Source organism: Haplochromis burtoni, unplaced genomic scaffold (genome assembly GCF_018398535.1).
Source record: "Haplochromis burtoni strain Fernald_Lab_line unplaced genomic scaffold, NCSU_Asbu1 Contig_38, whole genome shotgun sequence".
Taxonomy (NCBI): Eukaryota; Metazoa; Chordata; class Actinopteri; order Cichliformes; family Cichlidae; genus Haplochromis; species Haplochromis burtoni.
Genome location: NW_024582399.1, coordinates 337,247 through 351,111, shown reverse-complemented (window position 1 = coordinate 351,111; position 13,865 = coordinate 337,247). Strand labels below are relative to the sequence as shown.

Sequence of the window (13,865 nt, the reverse complement as noted above, 5' to 3'; positions counted from 1 at the left end):
CAACGCAACTATTTCATGAATCTTACAAACGATCACAATAACAGCAAAAGTTCCATTTGCTGAAAGTCAGACACTGAACCAGCTGATTCGATTAGTTTCATAACTGGATGTTGTTGGAAATCTTGATACACTGACTCACCCTCCATGGGAGTATTGCTATCTGGGCGATTGGCAAAAACTACGTCCACATACTCCAGCTGCATCCTTTGTAGAGAGCCTTTCAGACCTGACACACACACACACACGAGGGCAAAGGACACTCAAAGGTTAATGAACTGAAAGACTTTTACCTTATAACATGTTACTGTGATCTCATTTTAAACAATTTCACTCTTTAGGAAAAAAGTTTGTCATCTTTGGAGATGTTATATTTGCATGTCTCACCTTCAATAATGTGTTTCCTTGACAACCCTCTCTCTGTCTCTGCTCTGATCGAATAAAACACATACATATCACATCAATCATAAACTGCACTTAATTAAACAACAAAAAAACAGCTTCACTTCTTTTTTATCTTAAAAAACTGAATAAGATTTTTTTTCTAAAAGTTCCAGAAATTGTGGGAATTCAAACTGGTTTTACGTCGCAGACTTAAAGTCAATTTAAGTTACTTTTGAACCCCGCTGGGCGACCAAAAAACACGAGCTCCAAATGTACATTTCAGGCTCTTTAAAGTAAATAGGTCAGCGCACGCTCAGCTGTTCAGCATCATTATGCATCCAGACTCTGCAGGAGAGAGACGTAGCACAGACTCTGCGTTTGGAGGAAATGCTTGAAAACTAGAGAATAACCTCTTCCTTATCACAAGACCCAGTTGGGCAGCCTCTGGCTTGGAGCTTGACAGACTTTCTCTTTCTTTTCTGTGTGTGTGTGTGTGTGTTTTGGATGTGTGTGCTATAAAGTAGATTTCTTTATCCCCTCTCCTCTCTCTCTCTGCAGTCTCAGAAGAAGGTTCTCCCATTGGTTGTTACTTTACGTGACATGTTGCCATTCAGGTTGTTAACGGAGATAAATGGACACACGAAAACACGAGGAAACTTTCTTTGGTGCAGAGAGGCAAAAGTTTGAATGCTTTGAAAGACATTAAGGATATAAAATGATAAATGTAGCAGAGACAAAAGGAGAAAATATTGTCTTTTGTATGATATTGAGTGACTTAACTAAAATACATGCTTTATTGTTATTTATCTGAACAAAGTTAGGTGGTTAGGTGGGTTTTTTGTATGAGTTTTGTGAATATTTTATTTCTGTGACCCAGAAAAAAATCGTTTCACGTTTGCAAATTTACCCCAAGATCCTCGAGGTATCTTCAAATACTACTATCTTTCTGTCAGATGGTCCCTGTTTTGCTTGTATTGCGAGCGCAGATGTACAAGGACATATTTTTATTTTATTTCTGTTGTAACACAGGAAAAGGAAGAAGAAGAAGACAGATACCAACCTTCTTGTAAACAATGCAGGATTTAAAAAGAGCTTTGCAAATGTTTCCCATGAAAGAAGTGCAATGCAAGGGGTTTTTTTGCAAACAGATAATACATTACTGAGAATCTGTGAGCAACACAACCTAAAAAAATATTACAGTTCATATCATGGAAGTGAAGAGTTTGCAGGGTTTCTTACTTACTTTCCTCCCCAGTACAGTTTAGTTGTAATGACCAAGCTGGATCTCCTAGAAAGCAAAGAGAAAGCGGGATAAGGCAAATTTAGTGCAATGTGCTGTATTGTAATAATGTGACGTTTCTTCCTGTTAAAAGGGAGTTTTTCCTTCCCACTGTGACCAGTGCTTGTTCATAGGGGTCATCTGATTGTCGGGGTTTTCTCTGTATTATATATGTAAGACTGTATTATAAAAAAGACTAATTACATTGCAGCTTTCCTCATTACTATGTCTGTTACAGCTATTTTCCCATTTTTAATTCATCCCTCCTTGCTAAGTTGTTTATTCAAAAGCACAGTCTTGTTGTTCCTCAATGTTTAGTCACACTGTCGGACTAATGAGCTATCCACGCAACAGGTGGGAAAATGCTACGCCCGTCTTGCTTAAGAGTTTTGATGACATCCTTGTCATTTCACATCTGGCGCTGTGTGAAATCATTAAACTCTACAGCATCTCACATGGCAGCAAAAGCAAACACGATTTCTGGTTTCACTGCATTAGAGTTGCAAATTAAATGCAGGAGCTGTGAGAGTGTTTGCAGACTTTAGTCACATGGGACAAATCAATAAATGCCCTGCAGCTCTTTATAATTATTATTCAGTGCTACCGGCACTGAATTCTCAACATATGACCAGGAAGTGTAAAGTAGAGCGCTTGTTCTTTCCATTTGTCATGACAGCACTCACAGACTGGTGTAGGCAGCTCAGTGCATGACACTGATCTGCCTAATGATTAGCAAATACATGTTTCCATAGCTTCATTTAATAGAGTGGCAAGCGTTATTGTTGCATGGAGACTCCATCACTTATCACATGCTGTTGTTCTAAGACAAATTCGGTTAAGGTTATGGCTTCATATCAAACACGTCAGGCGGTGATCCCACAGTATCACATCACTATGATCTGAAAATGCGACTTTTTGTGCAGCTTCTTTTGCACTCAGACATATAAATGTGCAATATTTGAGCTTCCTTTGATGTTACTGTAACTCCTCTTCTCCCCGTCTCCTACAGAGCCAATCAATAATAAAAAAAATGAGCATGTTTAAATAAGTCCATAAAAAGAATATTTAAATTTGTGGAAAAAATGCCTGCAGGCAGACTTTCATGTGGAAGCTATTTCGCGCTGCTGTATTGTGTCTGTATTGTCCATAAACTAGACATTTAACTTCATTTAATAAAAGAAAAACAAAACTATGATGATAAGGCAGGAATTAATACTAATAAAAGTTATTTTTTCCTTTTTTTCCTTTGAGACAAAACACAATTCCTCACTGGAAAAGAAAAAAGAAAAAAGAAAACACAGTTTCATGCATCTTTCATCTGCAACACACACACACACACACACACACACACACACACACACACACACACACACACACACACACACACAGATCATCCTTCTCCATGTTTCTCTCTCAGGCAGAAGTATTGGAGCAATCATACGTTTTAATGTCACCATTACCTCCAGCATTTCTTCTTGATGATGTTTCCTAGAATGATTTCGGCCCTGCGAGGCAATATAAACGAAGCGTTGTTATTAAATCGCACTTTGAAATCATAAACATTCCTTCCACAGTATCGGCCCACAGTACAGTGAGGAACAAAAGAGGCCCGCATGCAAACCGGTTGTTTATGAACCAGGCAGTTGGACGGCGTAATAAAAGGGTCTTCAAAAACGTATTATACTACTTCCTACAAGTAGAAGTCTTTTTATTGGAACTGCAGTGCTTGCTGTTGCATTACGAGGTCTCTGACATACACTTTCATCTGTGAGGTCACAAATAAAAAGACCTCACAGATGAGACGGTAGCAGTGGTTGAGAAAAGCAAAGAACAGACACATGCAAGAAATTTCAAAACATTGCTACAATCCTGAACAGAAACCTACAATTTTGAATGAATAATGTCTGGACTTCTTTTAAGCTCATGAATAATCACACTAAATGTGACATAGTTTCTAACAGTTTAGAGAATATTATAGTAAGAGCACTTTGGTGACAGCGAGGCCGGACATCTGCAGCCCATTACACAAAAACACTGGTCTGCGTATCACCCACCTGCCGCCCGCGTACACCTCAGCTGTGTCAAACAAGTTGACTCCACTCTCGTAGGCAATCGTCATTAGCTGCTCTGCAACCTGGCAAGCGGTCAGATCGAGCACACACATGAAAAAAAAAAGAGAGGATACAGAAAGGTTAGTTTGCAGTTTTTATTTTACCAAAAAGAAACAATTTTTTCCCTCTTCAGGCACCTACTGATGAATCGGCTGCGAGGGAGCCGCATTATTCCTGCATATCAATATCTTCCTTTTAAATATTCATGTGTTTCCACGGATACAGTGTCCAAGATTTACCCAAATCTCTTTCATAGTAGGAAAACATGACACACATCATCAGCCCGTGCAGCTTCGCATTTCATCTAGGAATCACTGCTGAGGAATTACAGCCAGAGGGCTTCCTCGGAGTATTATTTAACTGCAAATGAGTTTTACGCAGCACGTTACAGGCAATGGCGTATTTCAATATATCAAATATAAAAGACCACACCATCTCGAGAGCGATTTAATAACACATAATCTGGTTTAGAGAGCATACAAAATGGCTAGTATGATATTAACAAAAGAAAGGCTGAGCTGAAGTGAGGCACAGAGAGCGTCCAGAGGAGCAGAAATGTCAGTCAAATACCTTCAGAAGCCAGACTGCCTCTTGGCTGGTCAGTAAGCTTGGTGTTATCAGATTTACGTGAACCTCATGTGACAGTGAACCACCTCAGTCACGCTCACCTTTATATTCATGCTTCACCTGTTGGTTCAGAACGACTGTGAACGTTTCCATTTTGATCAAGCAGAACTGTACTCGTGTGTAGCTACGCTGGAAGTTTGTTCATATTCAGATTTTATTGAGTAAGTAGGGCCGCAGTGTAATTAGCTGTGAAAAATCATTCGACTTCACGGCCGTATCAGCTCTTTTCTCTTTAGTTAATTCATGCTTTGTGCCAGTGTGTGTGTTTGTGTGTGGCATTTTTTTTTAAATTTGCAGGCATGGTGACCATAAATCATCTAACTGAGATCCAATTTCCCTGAGGTGACTTTTATTACATGGAGGACTTTAAGTGAATTTACTGTCATTTCCCTGTGGAGTTCTGTAGTGACACAAGGGTGTGCTGTGTTGTGTTTGTGTTCAGGTGTCTGCGTGAAGTGCGTGAGTTTGTGCGAATGCATGTACAGTATGTGTGGGTTTTTGTGTGTGTGTGATGGCAGACAGTGGAGGCGTTGCTTCTAGAAGAATGAGATAACGTCTCCTCTGAGAAATGTTTTCAGCCTTCCTCAACCATCACTTTGCAACTAGCATGAAGCGGGATAGCATTCCTAGCCTCTGTGTGATACAGTGATAGTAAATTTGATTTTATTAGTATCTATTAGTAACTAACATTCCTTTGATGAACATGCTGAAGGCACATCCCCTGTGTAACGTAATGCAATACAGAACGGCAATAAAATGAAGGACAACACACACAAAAAGAAACAAAAGTCGTAAAAAATGGAAAAGGACCAAAAGGAAGCAAAATAAAAGTCAATAAAAAGTGCGTTTGTAAACTGATTTAAGATGTTGTAGCTACAGCAGCTCCCACAAGGGCTTTTTGCTCGGAGGCAAAGCTGAAAACAGTCATTTATACTTTAAAATCCATTTTTAAAGTTAACCGCAAGCCCCAGAAAGGATTCTTGGTGAGATAATGTAGCATCACCTGTTGAAACAGCAGCACCTGTTCTCAATGGAGAAATTGCCAGCTGTGGAAAGTCTTAAAATGGCATTTTTACTTGTAGCAGCAAAGCAGGAATCCAAGTGGTGCTCCTCTACAGCAGGAAAAGAGAGAGGCATTCTCCATCTCCTGCCAACATAATACTGAGTAGTTTTAGCTGCTAAAACTATAACGAATCAGAAGAATTGTGCAGCTGCTGACTCTTTATTCTAGTGTTGCAGTGGCAAACACTTTCAGAACCACCTGGGCGAGTCATCTTTGGCCTTTATACCAGCAGAGAGGAAATCAAATCCTGTAATCTTTTCTCTCAGTTATCTGTCCAGTTATCCATACATGAATGATGTTATGCCATGACTGAAAAAAACGAATCCAGTGTTTCAGATTGGTGCACCCTACAGACTGTATTTAAAAGACACACGTACTACCATGACAACAGTCATTTAGTTTATTGATTCAAGATCAGCATTTTGGATGTCACCAGCTTTAGAGTGACAAGTGGACCTGACAGAGAAATCAAAAAAATTCAGGAGGCACTGAAGGCGCCCCGATCTACCTGCCGAGGTCTGAGACTGACTGATTGTTAATCGGCCCAGTTCACACTCACAGCTACATGCTAATATGTTGTTAGCACAAAAGTGCTTCACTCTGAGTTGAGATAAAAAAGTGTTAGCGTGAAAATGTTTATAATGACAAACCTAACCAGACACCTAATCCCCTCATCTGGGTAAATAGAGACATTTTAAAGACGCTAAAAGGGGAAAAAGTAGCTAAAGCTAAACCCAACAAGAGTTCAGAGACAACCAAAAGCCAGGAGCCTTGGTGTGAGCCTCGGTATAAGCACTGACAGGATCAAAGCATTTTTAGAAAACAAAGAAGGTCGTTGTCTCATTACTGGTCAAAACGAGTCTGAAATTTGTTCTGTTACATAAATGTGTTGCATTTGCTTCTGTTTGTTTAGGTAAAATATTCAGAACCACCATCGGGTAAAATTTATTTCCATTTATTTCTTATTTGCACCTCTTTCTAGTAGCAGAGCACTTTATTTTGAAAAATCCTGTGTAGCATTTTAAAGTTCAATTAATTTTTTTTAAATAAAATAATATTTTAAGAATATTAAGTTAAGAAAATCATCTCAGAAAGAGGAAAAGTTGGAATAACCACAACTGGAGCCATGCCCATCTTTTATATCCAGTCTTTAATGATTCTTTACAGCAAACAGCATTTTTTCTGTTCCCTATCTGAAAAGTAATTTTATAAGTGTTTTTTTCTCAGCCTAGTATAACCAACATCAATACAATATATTCATATATTTAATTTTTTCTTGTTTTTGTTTTTCTTCTTTTAAAGAAATGCATCAGATGCAAATCCAGTGCTTTCAGATAAGGTTCAGTGAACAGCCAGGAAAGGAAATAAAGGAAGGACATAACAGTGTCCACATTTCAAAATGGCTCATTCAGTCTCCGAGCCCTGGACTGCCATCAGACAAACAGAGCAGAATAAAAAGATGGAGCTGGATAATGGAGAGGTTAGAGAAAGGAGATGTCACTTAAGGAGAGAAAGATTTTGGGAAGAGGGATTACAGAGAATATGAAAAGCATGTTCTTTCCCTTATTGGTCTCTGCTGAGTGCAAACAGGGAAGCAACCTCATGCCAGAACTGTTGGCCACACCGGAGAGTCATTTTCAATAAAGTGAATGAATGGAGGTCTTAGGTAAGATAACAGCTACAGGATGAAGGATGAGGTAAGTAAGAAGCTAATAGATGGACTGCATAACTTAAAAGTGATGACAACTTAAAGCTGACATTTATTTGCTGGTAGAGTTTGAAACATGCAGAAGAGAGCGTTACAAGGACAGACTGAATTAAACCAGAACATGAGCGATAGTTTCAGGGTGACTGCTTATTCATGACGAGTCTCACAACATGCTAACAGGCCAGTCGCTGCCAAAGAGCCGAAAGTGACATTTGTGAAGTCAGAAAGTTTGCAGTGGTGTTGAAGCATCACTGCTTACTCACTTCTGCTTTGACTTCTGGGCATTTCAGATGAACTGAATATGAGTGAGGGCCTTCAAATGATGGGATGCTTTAAAAAAACAAACAGGCAGAAACTGCAGAAGCAGCACGTCTATAAAATAAAAACCTCCTCCTGTAGTCAAACACTGAGTCACTGTGAAGTTGCAGGAACACATGGGTGGCTTCAGGCTTCTCTCCTCCTTTTTACCCCTTTTTTGTTCTTCAGGCGCACAAAAGGTGGAAGACAATTGGATTTCCATAGACGGAGGGAATATAATAAGAAAAAAAATTGACTTATTTTTTTATTTCCACACAACCTCAGAATCAAGGCCGCAGCAGCTTCCCACATACAACCCACACAACCTTGAGCGAGGATTTTATGACTGCGCTGCCTCCTCCCCTTTCAAACTCACTGCATCGACGTTGACACGAACAAGAGACGTCGTCTTCAAATTCACTTTATGATTTATGGATCCACTTTTGCCCTTTTTGAATGAGTAAGCAATATCAGCGCCACGAACTTCCTGCCTGTCTGGGAATGTGTTATCGTTAAGACGAGGATGAGGCGCTTTGATAAGACGCGCTCTCCAAAAATTGCCCAGCGTTAGAAAATCTATACTAATATTTATGTCTTCCAATATCAATAATGTTATTACACGATTATCCTGAATACAAATAAAGGGAAAATATTAGTGTTTTATGCATTTTTATCTCCGTTTGTGTGCTACAGTTGTTGTGCATTTCTTAATGAGGACAGGGACGCTGAACCCTGCTGAGGACGTTTTAGCAAATTTAGGGCAGACTTGATGACAATGACATTGAACAGGGCACTGGAGGACTGGTTAACCTACCAGCACTGCATGTAATGATAGTTCTCTTGCTTTTGCATGTCCATCGAGACCCTCTGTCTGCCCTACCAGCTTCTTTTTCTGGTTGTTCCTACCATAGATCACTTTACAGAGAAGATTTAAAAATTTAAAACCACGTTCACACGAGCCAGCCAGAATTGATCATAACGCTCCCAGCTGTCACAGCCTGAAGAGTCTGAGTGATGCTACTGACACTGAACTGCGGATGTTCAGGATAATGGAAGGGGGAAAGGGTGCTAAGCTTTGAGTGAGGGTACCAAGTAAGTCAACGCCAGCAACCCTAAGGAAAGAAAAATAATGCTCTTACATAAGCTTGGTGCTTCTGCGTACCCCTGGGTGAGAGCTGTTCTCTTCTGTGTCAATTTAAGTGTGTGCATATGTGCGTATGTGCGGTGACCAAGACCGGGACCCCAGGGGCAACATCAGAGCACGTTAGAGTTCATCAGCATAAGTGCAAAGGAGAATTCGGTGTGCACACGTAGCCATCATGCTGACCTTTTCTGTCCTGTGTGGACCAAAGTGTTGCGATCCAAACAACGCGACTCATCGAACCTGAGGTATCGGTGAAGGCTGTGACTTTAAAGGAATAAAGCAATACAAAGTGAAACTGTGGAGTAATTGAGCCTGTGGGTGTTAGAGGGCTCTGTCAGTATGGTGTGCTGAAGGTTAACTGTGACACCACTCAGTCAGAAAAAAGCAGTCATGACAGATGTCCCACAGTAACAGTTCTTTGGTTAACTTATGACTCTAACTGTTGTACAGAATGGAAAATCCCTTCACCAGATTATGTTTTTGCTCCTTTGTATTTTGTTTGATGGATTGTAGTTAGAAGAATTAACCTTCCTGGAGGACTACACAGCTGCACCTGCTTCAGGATCCTACAGTCTTTCAAATAAATACGACACAGAAAAAAGAATAACTGGAAGTGTCAGTGGTGGGGCGTGGTCTGCGGTGCCACTGCAGGGGAGGCGGACGCACCTGAGCGGCATCCGCAATCACGCCTCGCCGACTTTAAGTCTGTACTGGGTCTTGCTGTAATGGTTGTTGTTAGTATGTGTCGGGTTGTGAGCTGCGGAGCTGCAGCCGACTGCGTTTGTACAGCAACCGTGCATTAATAAAGTACGCTGCAAAACATGGACGTGTCGTTTCCTCTGCCGTGGATCATTTACAGTGTCAATCTGTATTTATTCTGATTCAAAACCCCCAAAAAAAGATTGCATCTTTTTCTTTTTTTAAACAAGAAATAAAACAGCGGAGAACAGAAATGGCTACGGATGACCACTCTACCTCGAATGCTGCCAACTTGTCTTGGCCTGCAGCCTTTTTTGACTTTGTTGGTAATTTTCAAAGGGAATTCAGTTTTGAATTCATTCCTTTTTTATGGCAAGTGGGCAGTAATGTGAGTGTAATTTTAAGCTACATTGTCTATTATGGCTCATCAGTTTCCTATATCAGTGCACTTGGACCCTTTTTTGCTGTTTCATCCATAAGTAAGGCAGCTTTCTCTATATAGCATATTTAATTGCATTTAAACATTTGACAGGCAAAAAAGTTGTGTCATTATTTAATAGGTAAAAAAAGAAGCCACACCAACCAGTCTAATGTGCCATACACTGTACATCAGTGTAATCAATGCACAGACTGCACTGACATCAAGTAGACATGTAAAATAAAGGAAAGCGTTTCATACCTCGTCTGTTATCTGTCCTCCAAATGTCACCCATGTACCTGGAGGGAAGAGAGGCAGAGACATTTCATTGTTAGGGAACATTTCTTTACTGTCAGCCCTCTCTGTCTGTGTCAGTGTGTGTGTGTTTGTTTGACATCGTGAAGTAAACAGAACTAATCCCGGGGCTGTGACACCATTCGAGGGAGGCTGTCAAGTTCCCAAGAGAAAAACTGTCCTGTTTAGAGCTGCTGCTCAGTACTGAAGTATCACCTAGTGTGAGCCCCTGTTAGCCCTCTCTGTCTTTACTGATGACTGTTCGTTTGCTACGGCCGTGCATATTTGGAAGACCTTGCATCCCCTGTCCTCATGTGCTTGTGAATGTGAGAATAATGACGCCACAGTCCCGATTGTCCCGCAGACAATACCGATAAGCCAGACAAAAGGCTGAGCCGCCACAACCAGAGGAGACACTAAATCCTCAGCACATTCCCTCAGGGAATTATGCACATAGCTTTCTATTCAGATTGAGTGAAAACAGTTTTAGCTATCTGAAAGGGTCCCACTCTGCCAGACAGACAGAGAGACAGGAACACCTTTTTATATCAGTAAAGTGTCTGCTGCTCACCTGTTAATGCAGAAAGGCTTATGTGTATTTTGGTAGTTGCAAGAAAATCTGGGCTGCCTGACAAGATATGAGGCAGTTCACCTGTGAAGTTTGGCAGCAGGTCCATGGAAACTGTCATCACATATTTTTTCCTAAATTGAGCTAAAGGAAACTTCCAAAAATGGACCGTGTCGGATAAAATGGTGATTAGGCATTGCACAACTTTGCCAGTCTTCTGTTGCTTTTTCAAAATGTGTTGAATTCCATGGATGAATAAACATCGCAATTTCAGCCTAAACACCAGAAAGCCCTGATGGAACATTTCATAACTAATTATGTTTTTTTGTGGTCACCAAATCGTAAATTGACAGGTTCATAAATAGCACTTTTCTAGTCTACCTTAGCACTCAACGCACTTTATACAACCTGTCTCATTCACACATTCATACACTTTTTACTGCATCAGTGAGCTTTCTGTCTAGCTCTACTCCTGCGCCACAATCACCCTACAAGCAGCTACAGTCACCTAATGCAACTGTATCACAAGGGCATTAAGAAAGGCTGAAGAAAGTTTACCACTTTATGAAAGACAATGTGTTCAGACAGTTAAACAGTTAAACAGAAGGTCACATTTTTGCTATCTTCTATTGTACATAACATCTTTAAAATATTCAGAAATTCAAGAGAAATAATAATCCTGAACCCCATCCCCCACTCCCCAAACTTTTCCACTGGTAATACTTTTATTCATACACTATTTGAGTAAAAGTATGACAAATCCATGCCACGAAGCTCCTTGTGTACAGTTTTTGTACTGATGTTAATGCCAGAGGAGATTTAGAGCTCTGCAGTTCCTGAGCCAGCAGAACATTGGTCACTTTCATTCACTGTGCACCTCTCCACAACCTCACTCTCTGCCTTTACAGGGTCTAGCACTCCATGGCTAAGTTACTGTGGTTCCTAAAGTTATTTATCCAACCAACCAACCAACCATCCATCCATCCATCCATCGGGCAGCAGCAGTCTAAGGAGAGAAACCCAGACCACTCTATCCCTAGCCACCTCATCCAGCTTCTCTGAAGGAGTCCGAGACATTTCGTAAACTGATTTGCTGCAACAGTGACATCCGATTACATCTCCACGCTTGAATTCAGTGAGATCTTTAGGAGGACTGATTCTTTCACAAAGCCTTGACTGCATGGCTACACGCTTGTCTTTATACACCTGTGACAATGGGACTGAAAACACCTGGACCTACACAGTCCAACTATGTACTTCAGTTTTACAATGGGCTTCACAGAGGACGATTTCAGTGCCAATACTGATCCAGAACATAACACATTTCACAAGCATCAGTTAGATTTTATTCATCTATTCATACTCACTGATCTCTTTTTGTAACACATATAAACATTTTATTTGGATCACGTGAATTTCATGTACTGACCTATACATTTTGATCATTTTTAGTACAAACATTGCTTTCAGTAAGTCACAGAGAACATGGTGTGTCCTTCTATCTTTCTCTCAGTATTCATTTCCAATAGTGATGAGGCTAATAAAGCAACCCCTCCAACCAACTAGCCAACCGATCACTCTCTTTCTTAGGATATTTGTTAATTACCTCCGGGCCATGCTAGTCTCCACCTATTTCTGCTCTCTTTTTTATTAAATGTATTATATCGTCATTCTCTTGCCCACTCCGTGCTCTAGTGGTCCCAATTTCACACCAAGTGAACACGCAGTCGTTCTTCTTCAGGCCTTGTTGACCTCAGCAGCTCGGCTGTCATGAAACAATTTACAAACCGCAGCGTCGGGAAATGAGAAGAAACTCTTCATTCCCAACAGGCAGGATGCTTTTGATATCCTACAGCTCATTATTCCATACATTGCAGCAGCATCAACTCCACTGAGGTTTAACTTACAGATGACCCCCGGAGGATGTATTGGATCTTTTTGGTGCATAATGAAACTGATTTAATAAGGAGCTAAAAAAAAAGATGGGGTTTAAACATACATCATCATCAAAAGTTTTTTAAGCAGAGGTGGAGCCTGGGTGAAGTGACGCCAGCGGCGGGTGGAAAAAGCTGCCTTTAGACTTCCTTAACACATGTTACCATGGCAGCTTCCGTACGCCTCGAGTGTACCTGCGGTGCAGTCATGAGGGCTAATCCTTATTATACAGTGTATGTACAGCGCGGGTCATTTCTTATCAACACGTGCGCATAAAGTTCGCCGCTGTGTGTTGTAATATCCGTGTCGACATTTGGACGTTGTGTGTGTCTGTGTGTGGGCTCAATCATCCCTTAAAGCTGTCTCCAGCATGGTGGAAATGTAATCACAGCTGACGATGTCCAGTGGCTGCTCTGGGCTTTGTGTCTGAGGCTCAGCGTGGGATGAAAACCCTGCGGAGCTCTAGTGTCAAGGCCACTGCTCTCCGAGATCCAGCTGACGTTTCTGTTTGATGGAAATTAAAGCCCTGAAAAAAGACAAGCTTTCTTTTTTTTTTCCTCTTTTTTTTTCTTGCAGCTGCCAGTGGAAAGTGCTGGAAGAGTCACTTGATGTTGCTATGCAACAATAATAAACCTGATAGCCTTGCAGAGCCTTTTTCTAAACCTAAAAACTGTTCACATCAAGAAACAAATCGGTAACATTTATAATAATGGAACAGACATAAGTCTAAATGCCTTTCTCATTTCGGCTTCCTCGACCTTTTCTATCAGATTAGAATTTGTTTTCAAAAAGCAGGTGAAGTAAAACCAAAATAAACCAATACGATTGCAAGAAGAAGTTAAAGGGGAGGAATATGATGAGAATATAAGCAGCTTTGTGGAAAGAGCTTTGTGTGAGTCCTTTTAACCTAAATTTCTCAGAAGTGGACCCAAGTCCGGTGCCTGGCAGTGTGATGGATGGCACAAATTTAGATGAAGCATTTCTCTGTCTCACTTAAACCGACCTCTTCACTCTTCTTTTCAGTATTTTGAACCTTTCTGGCTGCAAATGGAAAGGCTGAATCAGCAAAGGTACTGAAAGTTTGAAGTGAGTATATTAAACTAACAAAAATCCCCTGGTCCTTCCAACGACACACTGTGGGGCTATTTAAATGTCTAAAATCAGTTAATAACCATATTTATGTATGGATATGAACCTCCATACTGAGGCTTATGCATATTTATGCATATCTAGATATGCATGTTTTTGGTATTTTGACCTGTATTTCATACCTTGTATGGTGCCTTTTATTTTTATAATACATACACACAAACACAAAGAAAAACTCATTCTCTCTCTCTC

General features: G+C 40.5%; 1 protein-coding gene across 2 annotated transcripts in view; it reads right to left on the bottom strand.

The window, feature by feature from the left end:
- The window catches only part of kcnab1a (potassium voltage-gated channel subfamily A regulatory beta subunit 1a), a 131,597-nt gene that overhangs the window by 10,202 nt on the left and 107,530 nt on the right, over positions 1 to 13,865 (bottom strand). For both annotated transcript variants that reach the window (XM_014332949.2, XM_005920111.3), the window contains exons 3-8: positions 9,989 to 10,026; positions 3,715 to 3,794; positions 3,121 to 3,165; positions 1,625 to 1,669; positions 385 to 428; positions 140 to 226 (exon numbers count right to left, since the gene is read on the bottom strand). In XM_014332949.2, coding sequence (XP_014188435.1) covers positions 140 to 226; positions 385 to 428; positions 1,625 to 1,669; positions 3,121 to 3,165; positions 3,715 to 3,794; positions 9,989 to 10,026 — 339 coding nt within the window. The remainder of the gene's footprint in view (positions 1 to 139; positions 227 to 384; positions 429 to 1,624; positions 1,670 to 3,120; positions 3,166 to 3,714; positions 3,795 to 9,988; positions 10,027 to 13,865) is intronic.